Below are 25,497 nucleotides of genomic sequence, written 5' to 3'. Positions count from 1 at the left end.
GGGAAAATATCTCACCCAACATAAATCTGCAGAGGTATTCATTCAAATGCTTCTGTATTTGAGAATAATTAAACTAAGTGCTCTCCATTATGTAGCAAAAACACATCCTGCCAAATGGATCTATTAATCTGCGTACATGCCTTTATAGGTGTTTTATTGCTGCGTAGCAACTGTATTGTTATTTTTTTTTTTGGCATTATTTAAAGTCGCAATTACATTTGCAAGCCTACTCACCTCGTGTTCTTGAAGGGAATTACAGAAAGACATAAATTTACACTTCAATGCAACATTAGTTTTTCCATGTGTTCTTTCAATATGTCACCTGTACTGTCGACTTCAGCCTGATTCACTGGCGGTTTCTACTCCTGCCAAATTCCCCATGTCTAATACGATCTTTTTCAACGATAACAGTCGTAGAAAATGAGCCAAAAGTGCTGGATTTTTTTCACTTTCTAATGACGTGCTTGGGACAGTCGAACCAGACTCGCCACTATCTGTGTTTCTTTGATCATCTTTAACCTTTCGTGACTCTAGTTCCCCCACAATGTTAACGACTAAAAAAATTGACTTTGGTTTGACTTCTCCAAGATCAAACAATATCAGGTCTTCTTGCTGGTTCTGTCATCTGTGAAAGGTTCAATTCAGCTGCTGCGACCTCAAGGCACATCTGGGATATGTGTAATGATTTTGGCCAAGCCAGACGAAAGACAGGCCACCACCAAGACACATTTAAGACCCCACTGAACAGACATTGAAAAGGCTGTTGTTAGCATGAAGGGCCACTAGCGGGTGTTGTTTATTTCTGTAATTAAAAATATGCTATTAACATTAACAATGGTGAATACTGACTCTCACGTGTGAAACTACCAAGTCCCAGGAGAGTACGGACGAGGAGTCATGCCTCTCTGAAGTAGTATAAATCTGTCATCCACCAACCTGTGATCCTAGTTATGTGGAATCTGCTGCTGGTGCTCCGTTATTCGTTGAAATATCAGATTTTACATGGACTGACCTTCACAAACGTATGAGTCACAAACTGGCAGTTTCTGATGTTTTCTTCTTGTTATTATTCTTTTTCAACACATTGGCAGAGAAAACTTTCATTTCCCTTCTTTTTTTTTAAGACTAGTCTTGACTGTATAATGTACTTCATTTCAAGAAACGGATATTTGTGCCACACTTTTGGCACTGACAATCAGGAGATATTCTGTTCAAAGAAAACTGGTATCCTAGATACTCAAAGAGTTTTTGAAAAATGAATCTGATGTAGTCATAAAGCTCTATATATACTCAGTACACAAATTGCAAAATGCAAATTTCCCTGCTAGTTTTCAGACAGGCACAGTTTTCATTTCCCCCACCGTAGCCCATCAATCCATCTTCTATGTACACTTTATCTGAAGGTAGAGGAGAGCAGGAGCAGATCACAGCTGACAAGAGGCAAAAGGCATGGTACACCTTAGACAAATTACCAGTCTATCGTTGGACAGACACGCCGACATTCACCAGCACATTCACACCTACTTTCACGCTACTTTATACGTTGGATATTTGCTGCAGTCTTCTGTAAAATAAAAGAGACAAGTGATCAGCTATGGACAACAACCATGGCTCAATCTCTTGTACCTGTTTTATCGGTTGCAAGCGGGCTTGGGCCAATTCCAACCTCAACAGAGCAGCTTTGTTCTCTGCTGCCTACTGAGATAACATGCTAAACTGAGAGACAGTGGTACAGCTTGTATATCAGACTTGGAGATGTCTCTTCCACAGCGGACCGTCTGTTGGTAATTTGGCCGGAGACATTCGGCACAAAGCCCATTTCCCCAATAAAATCTCTGCATCCACAGTTGCCAGGTTGGCAGGCAGGCACAGCAGCTACAAAACTACAAGAATAAATTGTAGAGAAAACAAACACAGTTCATCCGACCTAAAAAAAAAAAAAAAAAAAACAAAGCCTAAGATTTCTGCCAAAAGGGATTGGTGACCAAAAATGGGATAAACACTAGAAAAGCTTTTGAATATGGTGCCCGGAACGGTTGTGGAGATGGAGGCCCAGTTGGCTACTGTTTCAGTAAACAGGTGATTACTTAAGTTTGGCCAAAGTCAGTTAACCTCATCTAATTTATTATGGCTACAAGGATGGGCACGGTACTCATGTACTCACATTCATACTGTGGGGTTCATGTTACCCGTTCATTCAAGCTAGAAGGATTTAATACACTGCTGCTAAAATCACTATGGATCAACTGAGGGCAAACTTTTATAATGTTCTGTAACGGCAGATGGTGAAAACGAGAGAGAAAAAAAAAAAACAACAACACGTAGATGTATTTAATAACCTCACTTTCTCAAACTTGTCACACTCATCTACCTGCTACTGTTTTAGATTCAAACAGAAGGGCTCATTGTAAACTACTGAAAAAACTGCATCAAAAGGATATCTACAGGATTTTTGCATATTTCAGGTAACAATAACTCTAAAATTATAGAGATGGAGTGCTGCAGATTTCATTCATATTTCCAGGTAACCAGTAACTCTAAACGACAATCTGACACCCCTGCCATACTGTTGATGAAGTAAAACCATGGAATGATGCATATGCAAATGAGAGGGGCGTAAATATTTGGATTCAGATTTAGTGAACATCTTTATCCCCAAGATGATGGCAGGATGCTAGTTTGATCTACTCTTCACTCTAGAAAATGTGAGTTGCAGCACAGAATCTGTTTATCTGTTACATACTGCACAGTCGTCTGCTCTGTCAGTTTCACTGCTGCTTGTCAACTGTCTTAATGGCAATAAATGAAGATTGAGGTTTTCTAAAGAAATGACAGAAATAATTGGTAAAGTCGCATTCCACTAAAGATCTGACAATGCATATTTTAAATATTCCACCTCCCCCGAGCCTTTCTCATAAACTACATACTACAAATCTAGCAGAAGCGGACTTGCCTGCATGCACAATGAATGCTACTCTCGTTTTAGACAATTGAAAACCCCCTCCCAGGATTCAAAATAAACTATGATGAAAGATGTCTGAGGTGAACTGGCAATTCCATTCTAAAACAATCAACTAAACATACATTTTCTTTGGAAAACAGTCTTTTTTTTTTTTCCTTCTTAGGAGAGTAAGGAACTCAGGTGTGGCTGTTGCTGCTGGCTGTTTATAAGGCTGAGACATTGTTTGCTGTGTGTGTAGAAAATAAAAGGCAGCGCATTTGATCTATATCATCCCACGGTGTAGGAGCAGACTGCATAAACCTGTGACTGTGTTGTTTCTTGCTACGTGAGTGAGCTTGTGTTATGGAGGGTGGGAACCGTTTCATCAAAAGCTTTTATTTGCTGTCCAAAAACTGAGGCAGAATAACAAAACAGTCTGCTGCATGACAAAAAGCAAACTCGGCAGCACTTAAATACAAGATTTACCTCAATGTACCAGACGTAATTAACTGTATCTGAGCCATAATGAGTTATAAATGAGCATCAAGCTAAAACAATTTTCGCTCATACTGATACTGATCATTGTGTGGAATGAATAAATGTATTTCTGAGGTGATGGAGTCAGTAGCTTACACAACTCGGAAAGTTTTCATGACATTACTAGCTCTATATTTGGCCTTGATGTATAACTACGCTTGGAGGATTGATCTTGAAAGGAAACAGTGACATATGACAAGACAAAAGTAAGAGCATGTTCTTCTCAGTTCGTACGTTAATGTGTTTGACAAATATGATTTGAAGACATGAGTAAATTATAAAACATTTGTAAACATGCATATATGGGTTTTTTAATCCCAACCAATGGATCAAAGTGTGTAAGTTTGATCGAATATCCATTCTGTGTTCATGTTTTTCATTAATTATTTTATGCCAGTCAGATCTGCCTTTTCAGGACAGTGTCCATAAAACATCAAGCATTATCAAGTTTTGGGGAAACTTAGCACGAGCTGACTAACTGCCAGTCTGCTAAATGAACCCATAGGTGGCAGTGTTATAGTTTATCCACTGTCATTTATTCCAGAGAAGAAGGCAATGACATCCAACCAAGACGCACTTCCAGTGTCAGTAAACAATGACTAGATCGAAATAATTAATGATAAAACCATTTTCAGTTCTAAATTATAAATCAATGTAATCCCAGCCCAAAACTCAAATCTTGAAATTCTAACAACAACATACAATCGTTACCGTTTTTTGGAAAATGACACACTTCCCATTTTAAAACGTCTGTATTTAAGAACATTATTTTCAACCTTCTGGTCCCACATTTTAACCAGAATTAGCTAAAATTGAATTTCTTCTTCTTTAAGAACTAGCTAGATTACAAGCTTTCATAAGCTCGTCTCGCCAACCCTGACTTGTCTCTGACTCACATGTATGTTAATAAAACTTAAGATATTAGAAATGTCCCTCCATGAACCTCAAATTAAAAAAAAAGATTCACTGCTGCGTCATCTCTGCACTGCAGGTGCATGACGCTGTAACAAAAGTTTTACACTATGCAGTTTATCTCTGGATTTCCTGAGGATAGGTGGTAGCAGTTGTAAAACCACTTTTCTGATTTTTATCAACTCTGTTAAAGTTTTTCTGGTAAAACTGTATCCTGGTCAATTTTAAAACTCCACAAGTATTTGTAAAACTACATTGAATCAATAAGTCTTATCAAATGATTCACTTCATGTCACTGACCTCTGTATTGATTTCTGCTTTATCACATGAACGTGTGTGGCGGATGCTTTAACACACCTGGCTGTGTTGCTTACCCTGCGGAGTCGTTCCAGGACAGTGTCTTATGTTGTCCACGTGGATCCGCTGCAACGCCCGCAGAATTGCGAGTTTGATTTTTTTACACAGGTCAGCCTCGTAGCCTCTTCGACTCTGCAGGAGGACTTCCAGCACGCCCTGGACTCGCTGTGCCAGGGGAGCCTCTCTGGAGCAAATCATATCCTGCAGTGGAGCAGACAGAGACGGCTGCGTTTGGGATATCTTCCGAAACCTCAATTATCATATTGCAGTAAAGAACCCATGCAATGCAGGTTTGAAGGTAAATGTTTTTTTTTTTTCAAAAACTAAGTGTTTCAAAGCGCTATATAGTTTTGTTTAGGCGTTTAAACAGTGCAGGTCTTCAAACTACTATTTGATTCTCACCAGGAGGGTCAGTATGACAGCTGGATGCTTCTCCATCAGACTCAACAGCTCCACAGTTTCTGTGTCGTGCTGCTGATCCTCACTCGAGCCTGCTTCACTTTCTCTTTTCCCACCTTTTGACTCCGAGTCAGCCTGCACGCAGGAACCAAGTGAAAACATTCCTCCATCAGTCAAGACTTTAGTTTCACGATAATTCAAAGAGAATGTGGAAAGAAAAAAAAAAAATCTGAGAGCTACTCTGTTGGACTAAAATTAATTAGCGAATGATTTCTGCAGCGAGAGAAGCAAAGTGAACTCAAATCATTTATTTATTGACAGACACGTTCGAGTGCATCTCAGACTGGAAAGAAACAGATGTCAGCTTTACCACAGCCGGCTCTGCATCAGTGGGCTGCGCGGGCTTGGCCAGCCAAAGCTCCAGGACCAAGGGCCCAAATTTCTCTGCGAGCTCCGGATAGCGACAGATGAAGTGGAGGAGTGCGGGATGGTGGAAGTACAGGGCGGAGAAGGTTTGGCAGGAGGCGAGTGTCTTGCTGATGCAGTTCAAAGAAGCCTCGAGTAGGTTGATGGAAAAAAAAAAAAAAGACTGATTAAGTCAAGTACTTTCTTTAAGAAGTACACAAGCAACCCAAAAAAAAAAAAAAAAAAAAAAAAGCTAATTAATTCTGATGCGAGGTTTCTTTTAAAGCGGAAAACCCAAACCCACAAACACAGCAAGAGGTTTCTTGTAATATATTGCTTATTTTTATTCATAGCAAACATAGAGTCTGCATTATTAAGCACTTCTACAGCAGCCGTGTAATGATGAAAAAAACACCCAAAAAAGCATTTTGAGAAAATAGTTTTGTTCTGCGTAGCTTTAGAAAAATGGCTAAGTGATAATTCTCTTTGAAACTGTATCATCTATAATATAGATTTAGAATATTAAAGTTCTGGCTTTGAGGATTTCGCGACCTTCACATCAGTGACCTCCAGACTGAATCGTGTCGGACTGGAGCGTTCCAGAACACGCTGTTCCCTTCCTCAACACACCAAACACCCTTCATCCAGATAAAATATTCACCCACTGATATTTCACTGCTTGCAAATGAACACGGAAATTAATAAAATATAGCAAACTGAGTATTTGAGCACAGTGTCTCCTCCACAAGCAAAGGAATAATAAAAGCACAAAAGGTGAACCTGTAAAAAAAATCATTTTCAAGTGCTCATTGAAATTTTAATCCAAGAATCTTATTGAAAGCTATTAGAAGAGAATTTTATTTCATTTTTTTCTTTTGTGGCTTTTCAATACTGTTGAAATTTATTAGAAAAATGTTAATTTAGATGGGACAAATTTCTCACTGGATCTCAAAATGAACAAACGTGTTGCTGCATTTTATTCACATCTGTACTGAATTTCATGTGATATGAGAAAATCACAAATGCAAAAATGGTTCAGGAATCACAAGGAATATAGGGAAAAACACCATGGTATAGAAGTACAGAAATATCACTAAAAGAAGATAACACTGTAATAAACCGCAATTTGAACTCGTTTGTTGTGTGTTTGGTGAACTAATAAGAATTACCCCATCCAGGCCGGGGCTCCTGTCCTGCGTTACCGCCAGCAGGTAGAGGGCAGAGCGGAGCACGGAGCGAGGCGGGGAGCAGTCGCCCTCCTCCTGCACCGAATGCAACAACCACATCACACTGGAGAAGACGGTTTGGTCTGGAAGGAGCCTGGATTCAATGCACACGCAGTCACACACATGCGGTATGTCATTAGTTCTAATATCACAAGCTCACATAAATGTGCTACCTCTCAATATGTTGAAGGTCGAGAACCAGAGGGGTGTTTCAGTAACATTCCGGTTCAAGGTTTTACAGTCACACTTTGTGTGAAAGCTGTGACCAAAGGTTTTAATGCTCAATTTAATGCTTAGCTTGTTCTAGATCTTTTTTTTTTTTTTTTTTTTTTTTTGGCATGGGTTTTAATGATGTACATCAAATGTGTTCATTATGAGATTCCAGGGTTAATAGTTCAGGGCCATGACGTGATGCACATGCAGCATGCTGTGGCTATGGAGGTAAATACAGATGCTAAACTTGTCAGGTTATCAATTTAGAGGTTGCTGTGTGAGTGTAGCTGACAAATTTATGACCGAATTATAAAGAGAAGAAGAAGAAGAAGAGAAGGAAAGAGAGCACAGGTTATAACTGGCATTTTGCGCAGCCATGGCAGCTCCTGCTCCTCACAAGTTGATGTGGAGTGAGTTTGTTTCTTGTTTTAATGCAATCTTGACACGTCTCGCTACTTCTGGTGCAAAATTGTGAGGTCTGCCTCTCTACAACGAAATTAAAGTCAGCTAAAAAGGAAAGTGACCGTCGCGTTGAGAAATAAGAGATACGTATTGATTTTAGGACCACTTTTGGATTCTGATTTGAAAGCTCAGTCACAGAAGGGCAAAAAAGGTTTTCGGCCGCTTGTGTCCGCTGTGTGAATGAAGCTTTAGAAACATCCTGCAACAACTCAGTCTGAACAAACAGCACAAAACACAAAATGAAAAGTAATCACACATATAAATCCAGACTTGACCATCTCAGGCAAAAGTTAACGCAATTATCTTTATGAAGGAATAAATTCAGAGTTGATGCACACTTTAAAGCGGCTTGAGAGCGAAAATGCCAAATATTAGTAACATATTTTCTATATTTGGCACTTTCAACAGAAAAAGGAGAAAATACATCCAGTTGAATTAAAGCTGATTAGAATGACAGAACACACGGCATATAAAGTTGTTAAAATGTCACTTTACACTCCTTTCATTTCAAGGCCTCGGTGTATAAACAAACAGAGCTGCTGGTGTGTTGGTAATAAAGTGATTAAACTCTGTGTGCAAAGAAGACAAAGTGCTCCAGGGGTTTGTGGATGTCAGAAAACCTGCTATCTCTTTCTCTCTCCCAGCCTGAAAGAAACACAGGCACACTCTCTTATAATGAATGTATGCCGAGGACGCACACCACAAACACGCACACGCACCCGCACACACGCGCGCGCTACAGTTCCTGAACCCTCCCACGCTGTGTAAATCTCCGGCCACATCTCCCATAATCTTGATGAGACCACACAGTGGCAAAGAAAGGCTTTCATCTCCTTCCTCGGGGGGTAATGCATGGCCAAGGATCCACAGAAGGACGGACTAAACTTTCCAAAGAGGCCGACATACATCTCTGCAAGGTCATAAAATATGTATTTAAGCATAGCCTGGAAGGCCCGGAGCAGCACTGCTGGAGCAGGAAGAAACATGCCACTCGACCTGGGCTGATACTGAAACAAAAAAACTAAAATTGACTCGACTTCAGATATTATCTTGTACTTTAGTTCCGTAAATGAAGGGGCTTGATGGGTGGTGAGACTGCGGTTTCTGCCATTAGGTTGTCTTATTACAGCACAACAAACTGCTCCTCCGAGTGTGGTGTAAGCTGTTAAATTTCAGCTGTGGGAATGACTTCCTCTGGCAGGTCGTCCTGTCGTTTCCTCAAAATGAAAATTTAAGAAAGGTACTATAACCGGATACCTGATCGCTGGAGCTTATCCCAGCGAAAGCAGGCTACAGGGCAGGCTACATGCTTTCTTTGGATGGAGGAGAAAGGTGGAGTAATGTGAAAAAACCCATATTGGATATGCAAACTTTAGACAGAACTGACATCCTACTCAGCAGCAACCAACAAGGAAATCTCTGCTTAAAGATGTGTTCTGTTGCCGGATAAAATCTGAAGTCTGGGATCAAACTTTGCTTGCCTCTCTTATGAAACCACCCCAGCCAACAAAAACGCTTTTTACTGATGTTAAAATATTAATTGGTTGATTAAACTTCTGCAGAAAATGGCAGCTCAGGACACGACTTTGAGCAAAATGTTTTAAAAACCAAACATTTTTCTAGGTTTTTATTCTGGATTTTTGTTGCTTGATGGACGGTCTGTGCGTCTGAGTGGCCGGTCCAGACTGTGTGCACTTTATTACCTGTCTCCGTGCTGAAAGGCCAGGCAGAGCATTATCACCAGGCAGAACCGAGCCACCTTCGGTCCTTGGCAGTCACACAGCAGAGAGGACCAGTCCGACGGATGACAACACAGGACTGGAAGGCTGCACAGCAGCATGTTCTCCACCTCCGCCACATCTGAGTGCAAACAGAAAACAAGCAGGAAGAAACTGTTAAAGAGATGAAAACAAGGCAAGTAGTAGAAGGAAGAGGGGAAGAGAACGAAAAGTGCAGCTAGAAGAGGCCCTGAGGACCATTTAGGACAGACTATTACTCACCCAATCTGGAAAATGCTATAGTTCATTTAAAAAAAAAATCATTCAGGGGCAAAAAATAGGCGAGGTTGGTAGAATTATTTGTTTCTCCCAAACATGCTGGGAATATCTATCATTAAAATGACGCGTCTGCTTGGATTAGTTTTTGATAAAAGTCAACAAAATGTCAAAAAAAAAAGTAATAAAGCAGGGTTTAAAAGAAGGTTTTCATAAATAAGGTCGCCAAAAAATAGAAAAGAAACAGCAGAAAAGACATTAAATTCCAAGTGAAAGAGTGGAACTGTAAAAGAAGATAAGGGATGGGATGTCTGTGCGCTCCATCTTCAAAGACTGGATGAAGGGTGCAGGGGGCAAAGGATACTATATATGAACGCACGGCGTGGCAGGAGATGAGAACAGAGCGAGAATAAAAGACTGAGATGAGACAGAGGCAATTTGTCTGATAAAAGAGTCGCACTATTTGTAATGTGAAATTGCTTAAATATCTGGGCAGGCTTTAAAAATCAGGGATGAAAGCAAGAGGGGTGGGGGTCAGGAGACGTGGGGGAGCGTGAGATAGCACTTAAAGACAGACCAACAGAAAACAAAACAGAACTGAGCCATTTTATCAGGAAAATTAAACAACAGAGGTGAGAATAAAAAAGAAGGAATTTGGAAGTCACCAAATTTCAGACAAACGGCGGCTGTGCATCGAAGGGGATCCACGATGGGGGGGACTGAGGAATATTTATGGGGGCTGCAGAAGACATTAGCGACGGAGCCGTGTCGGGTGAAGAAGTTTCAAGGAGAAACTGGGGCTGCGGAGAAGCTCGGGAGTCGACATCCGTCAGCGTCAGCCTCCGATGAGAACAGACAACATGCTGATGAGTTCATTAGAAAAATCATTTGTGACTCGGGCTGTCAAAGAGTTTTTGCTAAGGCGAGGCTCGGGGTAAATCCTTGATAATGTTTTCAGCTGTGAAACGCTTCATGTTTACTAAACTTCATTGGACGATGACGATGATATCTGGTGTATTTAAGGTGTTAGTAAATGGACTGTTGTCGAGTTTTGTGCAATCACACAGTGTTTTACACATCATTATTAAATGGTATAATGCGTATTCACCATCTTTAACCATCTTAAACAATTATTCTAGTCATTATAATAAATGTGAGACCTTCCAACAAAGAATAGTTCCGAGCTAAAATCTATTTCCTTCGAGTGTAAGCGGAAAAACAATACAAAAGAATAAATAAACCAAAAAGATCAATAAATGATGACCAAACCCAGAACACAAACAGCACAGAAAGAGCTCTAATGCCTGCTCTGTCGCTTCAAAATGCCTTTTGAGTAGCTGACTGACTGTAAACTATTCAATTCAGTTTCATTTACACAGTGATATAAACAGCACAGTCCTCTCAAGGCACTTTTATAGGAAAAAAAAACCCTTAACTATTCCACTCCAGCTTTTACATTTTGTTCATTCATTCATTGTTTGTCACAGACACAGTCGATGCACAATTCCTGGTCCATGACCACAATCAAGGTATAGAACACCAGCAGAATGTTTCCAAATTAAGGTAGAGAAAAGAAAGAAATGAAAGTTTGAGAAACAGAGATGGAAGAGTGGAGGAAAAATTTAACAAGGAATGAAAAGGGGGGAGGCGGAAAGCCTGCAAAGACGTGGAAAGACAAAAACCATTATAATCTGGAAGAGGGTGGGATTGTAGATAATAAGTGGGAAAAGAGGTATAGTTTAGAAACCTGGGGAAAATACTGAGCGAGGCTCCAGGCAACTACGGAGCTATCACCTGGAGGAAAATGATGAAAGAGGTGAGGACTGAGGTGTGGAGAAGAATAGGCGATTGTCTCGACAGGACGACTGGGAGTGGAAAGAAAATAGCGGAGGACCAACGGAGGAGGAGGAGGATGAGACGAGGAGACGACAGATGGGCCAGAAAACAAGCAGACCCAAAAAAAGGCTGCAGAGAGACGCTGCCTCCTGCTCAGGTTCAGTTCAATCAACAAAACAATGACGAGGCGGCGCGTCAAAGAAGACATGAGGAGAGAGAGACAAAAAGAGACAAACAAAGCGGAGCTTAAATCTGCCTCACAGAGTCTGAAATAATGACGAAAATGAACTTTTTCCCCAACAAGGAAAATACACAACTTGCCAAGCGATGGCAAGATTCAAGATGAGAGCAAAGACGAACAAGTGAAAATATAAGTGAAACAGATAAGAGTGATAAAAGAGAAGAGGATGGTGACAGGCAGGGAGAAAGGGAACAAACGGGAGTCGAGCTCCACCAAACTCATTATTCACAGTCACAAACACACACGGAAACACACACAGCATGCAAACAAGCGCACTGCCACACACTCGCTGGTATAAATCTCACATCTCATTACCTCAAAGAAACATTTTACTCGACTCTGGTGTCAATGTCACAACACGTCCTCTGGGAACAACTGCAGCTGCCGATCCGACGCTTCTTTTTCGCTCTTTATTATGGAGAACATTACAGCGATGGATGTGCAAAGCGATTAAAGGGATTGGAAATGAAACGGGGAAAAACTTTGCTCACTTGTTTGCGAATAATAGTCTCTCGTATCATTTCCTTCGATCAATTAGAGGGAAATAAGTTTTTAATTTGAGGTGGCGTCTGTGGTGCTGCGCTGGCATTTAGAAAAGTGAGCATCACAATCCTAATAAACTCGCACGTTTAAGGAGTTAAAGAGCGCCTAACTAATTAATAACAGCCTGTCAAGTTCTTTTCATGCTCCAGCAATGTTTTAGAGCAACATAAGAAAACAAAAACACGAGTGGGCGAACTCTACTTTATACTGCATCTCATTTAGAGGATCTAAACTGAAATTTGGAGAATCAAGAAAAAATAAAAAAAGGACCTTCAGTATGAATTTGCAACACTATTTTTGACAGTGTAGACCAAATAATACTCCAGTTTTAACTGTAGTCCCAAGATTGTTTTTCATTTTAGCCGCCAACTCAAATTCATACATGGAATTGTTGCAACTGATTCTAAAACAGCAAAAATTACATGGAATCGTGGAGATTTCAAACCCTTTTAAAACAAAAACAATTCAACATATTGTTTAAATCCTGACAATGAGGACCAAGAGACAAGATTTATTCCTTAATATTTTCCATGTTGTGTTGTTTTGAGTCGGTGGGAAACACAAAAGGACTTAATCTGAGTAAAACATAAAGTCATCCCAGTATTGAAACTGTCAGTAATTATGATCCTCAGTATTAATGATACTATCTATTAGAACCACTGCAGCATCAAGCTCCCTGAAATTCTCTTTCTTGAATATCAGAATCACTCTGTCCTCCCCTCCTTTTTTCCTGCACGCCTGCTTATTATAACTTGAAGTTGTCGAGTGCTGGAATCAAACCTAGCTTAAATTCACACAATTAGACGAAAGGCAACTGAGAGGGAGGGCGGGTCACCAGTCCGTCACATCGCTAACTCAAGAGGATCATTATCCTGAAATAAAGTCCGGTTGATTCCTTTACAATTACTGAAAATGATGATCTATAGAAGTGTCTTCATTATGTTGAACATCATATATCTATGGGATTTCTGAAAGACAGTGAGCTAATGATTATGAACTACATCTACCTGTGCAGTTAGCACGACCATTACCACTGAAATGTGCCAACGGGGGAAAGTACAGCCTGAGCCTTGTTGGTTGTGTTAATCTGCTGATCAGCTATGCAAAATGCCTCATCATGAGCCGGAGGTACTCCTAGATGATCAAGGCAAAGATACAGGTGATGGCAGAGAGAGCATGAGTGTGACCAAGGGGTGTGAGCATGAAGCTAAATGCAAAAACAAGAAAATCTGTCATGGAGAAAAGGCTTGGAAGATTTTTTTCCCACAGAGAGCTGGGTGATTCAATAAATAAATGCCAACCAAATACCAAATAAAGTCTAGTTTTCAAATACTATCCCAGTGTTTAAAACCTAATTACAGACAGAAAAAAACAATGCAAAGTAGAATACACAGAGACATTTCAGTTACATATAAGAAAGAGTATTCTCAAATATCTTTTAGCTTTTCGTAAGTAATTAGAACAACCATGAATGTCATATAAGATATTCTCTAAACCCTCTCTATTCAGAGAGACATGTTTCACAAGGCATGATATAATTGTTTGAGAACTGACAACTGTGCATGTGGCTCAGTGTGTGATGCGAGTGTGAGCTTAGTATTCGCATACCATGCCGGTAAAAGACAGAGGAGGGGTCTGAGTGGGAAACGAGACTCATGCTGAGTTTCTGCAGAAAACCACAGCAAGATGCATCCAGCTCTGGGTTTCTGAAAAACAGAAATTAAGAGAAAGAGAGGTGAGCATACAGAAAGGAACGATTATAAATTATAAACGAAGACAGCTGAGGGAGGACAAATGAAAGTGAAAAGAGAAAGAACAAGGACCCTGAGATAAACCGTGTGTGCTGCAAGATGCACGGTCAACACAGCCAGGACTAAACAGTGACGCACAGGACAGGATGCGCCTTGACTTACTCCCCTCAAATCTGAAGCACAGACGGGGCACGGTTCAGTTTCATTACAGCTCAGAGCGCCGGCTCCGAAAGCCTGCCGAGTTAACCACATTCACGGCCACACACACATCACATGAAAGCACAAAAAAACGGGCGCAGATATACCCACAAAAACAAATAGACTGACACACACACACACACACACACAAGGCAAAACACACACAAAGCAACGACACACTGTTGACTTTGAAGCTGCAGATTCATCCCTTTGACACAGACTCACTGCTGAGACGACGGGCTTATTTGAAAAAAGGACGACAAAAAGTGACTCAAAAATAACAGATGCCTCAGTCACCGTGATCTGCCTCGCTGCTTAATGTGCTTTGACGGGGAATGATAACAAATGCTCAACTTTTTAAAGCCACCATTGTTTAACCCCCACAAACAGACACAGCTACACTTTTAGACTGCGCCGAAAGTGTGTTTTGCATCCTTGGGTTATACTGTTGACGTTTACCTGTTTTCTGCACAGAGGAGGGCTTTATGTTCCATCGCTAGCCTGTAGAAACCCGAGGCCGCTGAGCGGAGAAGAGAGTGAAAACACAAACAAATAAACGATGAGGGCAAAAAGCAAATGAGGAAAAGGATGTTTACAACAATAAAAAACTCAACACAATCAATTACATGTGTAAAAACAGCTCTCAGATTCTGCCAAAAACAGATCATTTGCCATGAAACACTGTATTTCTGACATGAATTTCATCATGTTCTTTAAACAGTAATCAGGACTGGAGGAGGAGAACAAGACTCATGTGTTATCATAACACCTGAAGTGAGTTCAAAGGTCACTGAGTGTTTTCTAAAATGGCTGGAAAGAACTCATAATTAAAAAAAAAAAAGGGGGTGGGGGGGTGGGGGGGGGGGCAGGCTGACTTTTTATCCACCGGGCACAGAAGAAAGATGTACTTATTATCTTGGCCCAGATGAAACTCAAACACCTGCCTTCACTCACGCCTTCAGTGTCGAAGTCACACGTACGTCATGAGAATCGGTAGTTATTGTTGGGGGTACGAGTTAAGTGCTTTTGGGAAAAAAAGCCATACCTCTGATGGAGACTTACTTATGTCCTGCACACAAGCATAATCAATCGTCTCAACCTGTACACTTCAGTGCCCTCCTAAAAACCACCATTTCTATGTGTTTGACTTATTTTCGTTTTCACAAAAATATCTTGAGTAACACTAAAAGGCAAAAAGAAATCACATCTAAAAAATGTAATGCTTCCAGCTCCACAATTCATCATTTTAGCCCTTTTTGCTACATGGCAGACCTGAAAAGGACAATACTGAGCAGAGGGTTTTTTTTCCATTCCCTGAATACTTAGGGTCCCACAGCAAAACCAAAAACCCAAAAGTCAGAGGTATTTTGACTTTGCAAAAACAGAAATTTGTGTGTGTTTTATCAGCACCTGAATGACAACACTTTTTTTCTTTTTTTAAATCTGTTTTTCAAGGGTGTCTGCTTAAAATTCCAAGTGTATGAATATTCATGTGCTCATGATAATAAGGGTTTGACTGAATGATGCAGGGAGTGTCCAGTCAAATTTAGACGTACAGACATACAACTCACCGAGTTTGCTTGCAAAGATAGGCATGAGAGACGGTAGAAGGGTAAACTGGTGCGCCAGGATGGCGTAGAAGGGCTGCAGCATCTTTGCACTCGGTGCACAATTTAGCATTCTCTGAGGGCGCAAAAGATCAGATACAAACCAAACTGTACACAGATCGGGCTGCTGTGATTGATTCTGAGCAGAGAGGATGCAATAAAATACAAGATAAAAACAATTGCCAGCAATACGGAAAGGACACTGATCAATAGACACACGTGTCCATGAGTACACAAAACTAATGAAGACAAAAACCATGTGTGGCTGTGCCTAATAATGCCGTCATTTAAAGGATGGCCAAACAAAACAAGGCACAGTAATGAGTGTGACCTATTTCTCTGAAACGAGACGCCAGAATTTAATGGTTTCCTTCAGTGTTTAGTGATAACTGTGAAAAACAGAATGAATCACGCATGTGTGTGCTGGTGCATGCGAGCTCTCACAGTGACGGTGGGGATCCACACAGAGTCGCAGAGGTGCAGCAGACACCGGCATAAAGAGTCCAGCGAGTCGTCGGCGTCGCCCTGTTTATACGGAGCTGTGAAGGTGTTCTCCCTCAGAAGAGGCTCCGACGCGCACTCCTCAGCCAGCCTTGGTGAAACACAGCCATTAATGAAAAACACACACTGACTTGTATAAATACTTTACATATGGGCGAAGGAAATGAAGAGGCCCTACACAGAACAGAGAGCATATTAGGTTTTCATCAACATGTTCATTTTACACTGGCATTCTCAAACACACTGCTTCGAGAAAATACACACATGCAATATCGGTGAGATCGCCATCATTAGATGATAGGATAATATAACTTACCTTTATATGACTCCTCGAAATGAATTATCGTGTTAGTATGAGTAGAACTTGAAAGAAAGATCCTGTTTACACGGCAGTTTTCAGGTGAAAATGCAAAATTTTTGTAGCATTTTGGGCGCCTGTTCAGATGACAACGGCACTCAGAGCCACTCAAAATACAATTTCCTGAAAATACCTGATGATGCTGCAACTACGCATATGCACCATGGCCATAGTGAACAGTTCTGCACAAGCACGAGCGGATGGACAATAACAACGATGTTTTCCTCCAGAGTGTCATAAACGTGAAACTTTTCTGTCACAAAAGTGAACGATGCGTTTACATTTGAAAAGCCGTTGTGTAAACGGGCCTAAATACACATGGGAACACGCGAGCTTGACTGCAATTGACTTATTCAAAATCAGATTAACACAAACTCAGATAATGTGGCTGAAAGTCGATCTATTCCTGCCGGTACTCACTGAATTTTACACAGATAAAGAGACAGACTTGATGCCGGGTTGCTAACCTGCTAACTCAGTAACGATTACTGTTGTGATCAAATAATACTGACAAGCTGGAATGAAGCCCTTCATGGTCACAGAGGAAAGATGATTTCAACAATAAATCATCTGAACTGCCATGCACGTATCCTGAAACGGAGAAAACAGGTCTGTGCACGTAAACATTTAACCATATTCTGACCTGCAGGCAGCCTGAAAACAGGTGAGGGCCTGTTGAAGAAATCCTTCAGCTCTCACTGCCTGGCTGTTGGGATCAGACCTCTTTAACCTTCCCTGAAAAATAACAGAGCAGGATGGAGGAAAAAAGAGAGAGCAGATGACAAAGAATGACAAACCCATCAAGAAGAATAAAGTCCCTTTTATCATATCAGTCATATTTGTGTCAGCACCATCAATTCTGAGCTGTACTATCCATCAGTGCCATTGGAACAGGCTCTGGTAATCACTAAAACCTCTCACTGGAGGCCAGAAACTGGAGAGACATCGGACAGAGCTCTTTCCTGTATTAATTAACGACTTCTTCATTGCCTCTGTGTATTTTATTTTCTGAAATCTATTCGACTTACAGAGCTGCGCCGATGAGCAGACGCAGACATCAGAGGCTGCTCACAGAACCTGGTGCTGATGGCCGTCATCAGCTCCTCTATGGCCTTGTACTGGACTGGGTTAGATTGGTGATTCCGGCTGGAGAATTCAGAGAGTTTATATAACAGACACGCCAGATAAAAGTAACACTATAGGTAGAGAAGGAGGACCGTGAAAAACACAAAACAGGCACATTACAGGACACACTGTGCGTGTCGGAGTAGCTGCGCATCCGAACTTTCACAAATATAAATCCTCATGAGCTGCAGGAGCATCCTTCACAATATGTTGACTCATTTGCATGTATCCACACCGTGTGCTCATGTTTACCTCACCAAGGCGGCGGCCGCTCTGGCAGCATGTGTGGCGACCAGCAGGCAGGAGGAGGTGACAGCAGCCGCCACAGCCTGGGAGACCGCCACAAACCCCGGGCCGCTGGGGAACAGGCGCACGCTCGGAGGCTGTCTGCACAAACGTAGAGACACACATAAAGCGCTGCCGCCACACCTCCAAATGTCAGTAGATTTGTTAAAAGATAAATAAGCGCGGCAGTTACAACGCAGCCCCGGCAGCTCGAGGGAGGGAAAAGTTTGGGACGGGGGAGTGGACACTGATGATGAATTTCTCTGCAAATGCTGCAGTAAGCAAATCATTTCATGCCAAGCAGGTAAAAAAAAAATGGTATAGTCCAGTAGATTTGCTTGTCAGTGACAACTGTGCCAAAAATGAAGAATTTTTGCTGATATGGATTTTTGACATGGACGTCAGGAGCGAGCCGTCAGGGAACTGACAGTCACTCCTTTCACCTGATCTATCTTTAATTCTTATACATGCAGGAAGTGACTGGGTGCTGAGTCACTGAGATCGAAGTGTCTTTGTGTAATTTTTTTATATAAAGACAGAGTGCAGGCGCCTATATTCAATCCTGTAACCACACACACACACACACTGTTTAAGAGCAGGCACGCATAATAAACAAATAACGCTGACCTAATGGCGTTACAAAGATCAGCAGAGTACGTCTCGTTGGTGCAGCACCAAAAGAGTGGCTCACTGTTGCCACAACAGTAGTTGCATAGAACATCTTAAATAACACATCCATGCACATTAAAGCGTACACAAACACACACACGCTCAAAGTGATGCTTGAATGTCCATGTTAACACAGATGGTAAAGTCACAAAATACATGCGTGCAAACAGATTAAAAATACATTTAGATAAGACGCATACACATGCACGCACTCATGCACGCTCCCAGCTTTAAGCTCTAAGCTTGCTCAGCACTTCCAGACCTCTGCTGTAGCAACACTTTCTTTTTTTTTTTTTTTAACCATTTCACTCAGCGTAAAGGACAAATTCCCCTTCTCAGATTATGAAATCTCTTCTCCCTTGTGCCACTACCATGTGACGGGGGGGAACACCCCATTAAAAATATGTCAGCCTTGCAGAAATAACACGGCATTTTACTGGCTTCTTTCTGACACAGCAGACAGTTAATTCAAATCTAATTAAACTTTCAAGTGCGCCGTATTTACCACGGTTTACAAGAGGCTGCTTCCCCCCGTAGGTGCAGCCGACGCCGTGCACGACGCTCAGTTTATGAACAAACATGCAGAAGAACAAACATTCTCAGTACAGTTGCAAGTGTGGGTGAGGTGAAGTGACAGATGGGGTGTGCAAATGATTAGAAGATTTCTCAAAATACAGTGAAGTCTAGAACTAAAATCTGAACATGACAATATCATTTTCCAACCTCTTTTCCCAAAAAGGCTGGGCAATGTAAATTGCGGGATTTCATGAAAAATTGTAGCTCATTTCATGCATGGATTATCTATCATCACTTTTTCTGACAGCAGACTGTAAAAATCTGGTTAGCCAGAAATAAACTTGCCGAAGTTGTGGGAACGTAAAATTGTCACAGTTTTACAGTCTTCTGTCAGATATTCTTCTGCTGGTGAAAAGTGTGTATTGCAACCGGTCACTTCAGCACACACACTCTTCAACTTTAAAGCCATGCTGTGCACGATACAGTATTCGTGGTTCAGAATTGCCTTTATAAAATATGACATGAATTACCTGAAAGAGATGCTATCTGCAGATGAAACTTCAGCTTAATGTTGTGTGTTGATACTGCCTTTTTCAAATGTGTGAGCTGCTCACACCGTAGACACCAATGTAACCCCATATCATCACAAATGCTGGATTTTGAAGTGTGTGCTGATCAGAGGTAGGATCCTTTGTAGTCTGCAGAACACATTGTGGTTTCTCAACAGAATATCACAGTCTGATTCAACTGAGGCTGTTTTCCCCCGATGCTGCCTGAGCCTACTCTGAATGAGCTTTAGCGCAGAGAAGCATTTTAACATTGTGGCTCCACTCTGAATGACGATTTGCGGTTGTTCCTATTCATAACTCATGCCTGCGTCTAATGCAGTGCGTGACTGTAATGAACATCTCAATGATGGAGCCTTGACAAGGACAAACAGCATAAGAGCTATTTTTGTTTCATGTTATCAAGTGTGACAACTATGCAAACACGTTACGTTGGACTCCTAATTTAATAAAAGTGAAGAAGACAACGGCAGCTTCCTGTAATGCTTGATATGGTTAATATTTCAACTAATTACCCAATATGTTTACATTATTTGCACGTTTTGTCCATCTATGTAATTTACTGAGTACATACATGTAATGTAACGTTTGCATCTGTCTCCAGTCGTCTTATTTTCATATAAGAAAGGCTGCAGAAGGAACTCACCTTTCCAGTATTGTTGTCAGGAGCTGCAAGCCTTGCCTGGCCACATCTGGGTTGGTCAGTTTCAGAGCCTCTTGGAGACTTCGCACCAAACACTCAATACCTAGCACACGTATGAACACACACACACGCACATGCACACACACATACACTTTAAACAGGAGCAGGCTGACAGACCCTCTTCCCCTTGACACAAACATTTGTTTAATCCTGCTTGGTGCCAAAACTGTGAGTGTTGTGACATCTGATATTAACCACAGCACTGGCCACAGCAAGTGCTTGCATTAAAATGAGTCACACTCTCATAAATGTGATACAAAGGCTGCGCCCACGTGTCCATACTCTCTCAATCACGAATGTTAAACAAACAGCGGCTGTGTTTTATCTTTGTAATTTACTGATACACAAAATCTACAGTAATGAGCGCTTGTTTGTACTGACCCGGAGCAGCAAACCTAAAAGCACATGGAGCGGTTACAGCAGGAGAACTGTGTTCCGCTAAATTATCTCTGCGCTGCAAGTATTTTTCAAGCAGTTTCTCTGGGGGAGTGAAGAAGTGCTGCAATAACAGTGAAGCCTCAACAACATAAAATGTTTTAATGTGTCTGTGTGTGTGTGTGTGTGTGTGTGTGTGTGTGTAATGAAAACTGTTCCATCAGGTCAGCACAAACAGTTTTAATGCTTGGTTTTGCACGTATTTCACCAAATTTTTGGCCATTCCGTCATATTTTCTTTAAACATGTGTCAAGTCTAAATTCACAGCGTTGCAATAATGCTTTATCTGAGTGGTTCTTAAACTGTGAGGTGGGCCGCCCCTAGGGGGAGCCAGAGAGCTTTTGGAGGAGGAGCACAAGCAGCAGGAGTCTGGGGGTCATGGGGATGCCTGACCCAGACAACATAACACTGATCTATTACATTTTTTAAAAAATGATCCTGATACAAACAAGTGAGTTGAGCTTAAAGTTATTTTTTGAATATTTTCTTTACTGAGGGGATGAGGGTTGATGCTTGGAGCAGGAAAAATGCAGACAAACACCAAAGAAAATATTCCTTTTTTTCCTCCGTTTTATGAAAGCAGAATAACGTATTTTATGTTATATATCTTTGAGAAAAACATTTGATGTGATACTGATAAGAATTGTAAACACAGCTTGACTTTAAGGTTTTTTTTTTCTGGTTCACTTAAGCCTTATTAGTCAAAATGAGAGAGGGGAAAAAGGAAGGAACCCTTTGCTTGTCAAGTGTACACAAAGTGCAGTGAGATTTGTTCTCTGCATTTAACCATTTCAGTGGGTGCATCATTCAGGGGTTCAAGTCAACATCCATCAAAAACAACAAACTGCTTTATGCAACACAGCTTTGTCCAACATTTTTAGTTAAAAAATCTGAAGTGCTGTGCTCTTATGAGAAGGCTGCGTTCTCACCATAGACAGAGTGACACTGGGAAAAGAAGAGCGGGTCCTCGGTCATCAACAACAAACAGGTATAGACGGACCAGAGCAGCACGTCACTGCTGCTGCAGGCCAGACGGTCAAACAGGAACTCTGGGAGAAATGCAGAAAACAACCAAAAAGGGTTGAACATTTAGGGCTAAGTGAAGGATCTTCAGAGTGTCGCATACAGTACTGTTGTTACACAGCCCTATCACCCATTTATTCAATTCTGGGAGATGAGAGAAAAAAAAAATTGAATGATCATGGTTATCTTAACGGGTAATTGATAGAAAGGAATAGGAAAAACAACCAGCCTCCAGCAAGCAGCAGGAGAGATACACAAACAGAAAAAAAGCATTCCAACAGGTAGGAAGACTCAAATGGAAACACGCAAGGAAGCAGGGAAAGCTATTTGTAGAAATCAAATAAAAACATTGAAATGACTCGAATAGGCTCTGCATGCTGGAGTGTGTGTGTGTGTGTGTGTGTGTGTGTGTGTGTGTGTGTGTGTGTGTGTGTGTGTGTGTGTGTGTGTGTGTGTTTTACCGGGGATGTCGGCCTTGATGAAGGGAGCGCTGTACTGACTGGGAGAGTGAGCCAGAACTGACGCAATACACTTTGCGCTGGTCACCTGCAATATCTCATCGCCACTCAGCAGCAACTGGAAGACACGTCCAACAGGATTCATGAGATCCTCCTTTCAGGGGAAGACGAGCGGCATGCAAATAACGCGCAGGCTTTCCACACTGTTCACAGACCGAGATACATAGAGGTAGTTTCTTCAGCACTTGCTGTCTGGCTCTCGTCTTCGAGACACTTTTGAGTCTCTGCTTTATGACTGCTGTCAAATCACTTTATATGCATTCTATAAAAACTGGTCCCTACGGGGAAAACATACAGGATTTTTCTCAGGGTAGTTTCACCCTTTTAATAAGACCATAAAACACAGCTATGATGACACTGTACTGTTCAATACAGTTACAAATCATGCAACACTAAAGATTCACTTGCTTTGAGAGATAGTGCATTATTAGTGAGATTGTCTTGACATAATACAGGCCAAAATGTTTGTATTAATAAGCTACATTTCTTCTTCTTCTTCTTCCTGCATTTCCCAGGCAAAGGAAGTCTGTTACAAATACCCTGTGTCCTTCACCTTCTTTTATCACACCAGCAGCTTGCTTGTCTTTCCTGGCTGCACCCATGAAGCCCCTCACAGGCCTTTCTCCATCTCCACGAAGCAATACTGTCCAGCAGCGCTGTCAGTCCAATGCACTCTTTCTTAACCCTGTCCATTCTGCTCACTCCCAGTGGAAACGTCCGTATCCTCAACTCTGCCAACTCCACGTTACCTTTCTATCTCTCTGCTGCATCCACTCCCTGCATTTTCACTGTTTCAGCCTCTTCCACTCATGTTCACCTGAACTCCTTTTCTTTATAAAGCAAACCTCGGCTCCCTGTTCTCACCGCACACTCTCATTATTCCATGTGCAAACACCATGGTCCAAGGAGACTGCTGTATCCTGATTTCATCTGTTCGTCTGTCTTGCAGAAGCAGTCCAGAACTGATCCCTGAAGCTATAAGAAGATGAATAACTGCATTAAATGTTTCAGCTTGTACAAACATTTTTTCAGGTACACCAGAGGAACAATAAAATGTTAAGTTGACAAAATGACATGAACTTGCCTCTTTCTTTATTCATGAATTGTTCACAATGGCCTCTTTCCTATCCGGTGCTGAATGAGACCCGTGAAACTGGAGTGCATGTGCAGCTACTCAATTTGAGGAAAAAGTGGGCAGAATCAATCCAGGGTGCCGTGAGGCTCAGCAGTAAAATAGGGCAAAGAGACTTTTTTTTTGCCGAGATGCAGATAGTTACAGAATGATTAAAGCCCCTCTACATCTGGTATTTCCTAAACATCAATATTCTTATGTCTATGAAGTTATCTGCAGTCCTCGTTAGAGTACGGAAGCCTTCTCGGCTCAAACTTGTGGCATGTGTGGGGTAATTGGTCTGCAGTCCACTGCACACCGCATTCAGGCTGCTGCCGAGATGGACTGTCGACCACCTCTTCAGGTCATTCTCAGCGTGGCAAAAAGCTTTACTGTCATGTCATGTTTGTACAGAACAAAGTCCTTAATATCAACCCTGTTTAATAGCAAGCCTGTTTGATTGCTCCGGGTGAGTTCAGCATTATATGTGATTAAAAACCGTTGATGTATTATGGCAGTAGAATTGTTATACTTTCAGAGAGAAATTGGTCAGAATTAGGTTGTGGAAGAGACGAGTTTCATTTCGCAGCAGCACATCAAACACCAATGATGCACGAAAACCTGCTCACGTCATAAGCCGCTCGGTAACGTGAGCCATCACTGAGAAAATCAAACGAGATTTAATCTGCGCATTGATTTCCCAGACACGAAACGCAAATATTTGTCCGGGGTAAAACCCCTCAAATCCTCACTCAAAGAGACATTAATCCCAGATTAGAACTTCTTGTTATGGTTATCGTGAGTGCCAGAATGCAGGTTTTGATGGTGGGGGCAGGATGTTTGGACAGAGACCTTTTTCAGGACGAGGGGCAGCGGGCAGTGGTCGCCGCGCTGTTGCTCTTGGTTCTGGCCGAGGATCTGGCTGTTGTTGGTGCTGACGTCCTGGTTCTCATCGCACATGATCGGACTGCCGGAGCAGTTCATCAGAACTGACACCGCCTCGCTCAGCTGCAGAAGCTGCCACAGCAGGCCTAAGAGATGAAAGATAGGAAGTAAAAACAGCTGCATGTGACACAGTCCTAAAATTCTTCACAATGAAAAAATACTGGATATAAAAAAATCCCTCAAGTCTGTATGAAGCAAACTTTGAGATTTGATTCTCGAATGACAAATGCAGAAAGACTAATCAGTTTAGTTGTGACTTCTACAGCTAAACAGTTCATCATCTGTTTTCCAATCATTGTCAGGATTATTTTGAAGGAAATGTGAGACTTCGTCCAAAGTCTATTCATCAGAGCATCTTAACCAAAGAGCACGTAAGCAAATTGCACAAATTATGACTTTTTAATAAAATAAACTGAATTAGGTCTATGAAGAAAAATATGAGAGCTCCTGACTGTATCTGCTTCATCCTGTGACCTCTACATCTCCTTGGTGGCTGATTATTCCATCCTGAGAGGAATAAGGCTCCATGCTCCACAGGATATAAAAGCTGGGCTTCCTCTCTTGGCTCGACTGTTTTCCTCAGCCACACCTGTGCCTACTTCTCCTTTTAGTTACAATTCTGACTTCAACAATACACACAAAACAAATGAAAACGCTGGAGTTTTCTATTAATAACATGGATTATGATTTCTGTCCTGAAGCCAATCCGTATTCTCTGGATTAAATGCTGCACCTGAGTCGCATCTGTCAAAAAAAAAAAAAAAAAAGCGAGTTGTTCTGGTGTATAAGACATGATTTTTGTTTCGTACTTATCATTTCCACAAGAACCCAAGAAAAGAAGGTTTTTGCAATAGCCTGTGAAGGACGGACGCCAGGGGTCTGCAACCCACTGCTTCTGAGCCACATGCGGCTTTTCAGCTCCTCTTTAGCTTTTAAAAAGCTTCCTGTGTTTTTTTGTTTTGTTGAAAAACAAACACACTCAGAGAGTTTGATTCAAACATGAACATAAGCTTTTTCTTACTTCCTCTTTTCTCATTTCTTTTGAGCGGCTCCAGAAATGATACCTTTGAATGGAAAAAAGGTTGGGGACATATGGCTTTGCATAACTAGACATTTTTTA

The 25,497-nt window shown here is 41.5% G+C and overlaps 1 protein-coding gene across 1 annotated transcript in view; it reads right to left on the bottom strand.

Moving 5' to 3' along the window:
• The window catches only part of mei1 (meiotic double-stranded break formation protein 1), a 68,632-nt gene that overhangs the window by 27,147 nt on the left and 15,988 nt on the right, over positions 1-25,497 (bottom strand). The window contains exons 7-22 of the mRNA XM_030089257.1: positions 24,285-24,463; positions 22,265-22,379; positions 21,710-21,829; positions 20,289-20,388; positions 17,859-17,993; positions 17,510-17,627; positions 17,125-17,216; positions 16,067-16,214; positions 15,587-15,698; positions 14,475-14,535; positions 13,675-13,772; positions 9,156-9,312; positions 6,721-6,871; positions 5,517-5,702; positions 5,150-5,281; positions 4,765-4,948 (exon numbers count right to left, since the gene is read on the bottom strand). Of these exons, the coding sequence (XP_029945117.1) occupies positions 4,765-4,948; positions 5,150-5,281; positions 5,517-5,702; positions 6,721-6,871; positions 9,156-9,312; positions 13,675-13,772; positions 14,475-14,535; positions 15,587-15,698; positions 16,067-16,214; positions 17,125-17,216; positions 17,510-17,627; positions 17,859-17,993; positions 20,289-20,388; positions 21,710-21,829; positions 22,265-22,379; positions 24,285-24,463 (2,088 nt within the window). The remainder of the gene's footprint in view (positions 1-4,764; positions 4,949-5,149; positions 5,282-5,516; positions 5,703-6,720; positions 6,872-9,155; positions 9,313-13,674; positions 13,773-14,474; positions 14,536-15,586; positions 15,699-16,066; positions 16,215-17,124; positions 17,217-17,509; positions 17,628-17,858; positions 17,994-20,288; positions 20,389-21,709; positions 21,830-22,264; positions 22,380-24,284; positions 24,464-25,497) is intronic.

This window comes from Salarias fasciatus, chromosome 4, assembly GCF_902148845.1.
Source record: "Salarias fasciatus chromosome 4, fSalaFa1.1, whole genome shotgun sequence".
Taxonomy (NCBI): domain Eukaryota; kingdom Metazoa; phylum Chordata; class Actinopteri; order Blenniiformes; family Blenniidae; genus Salarias; species Salarias fasciatus.
Note: the sequence above shows the minus strand (reverse complement) of the source record. Positions and strands in the feature narration are given on the sequence as shown.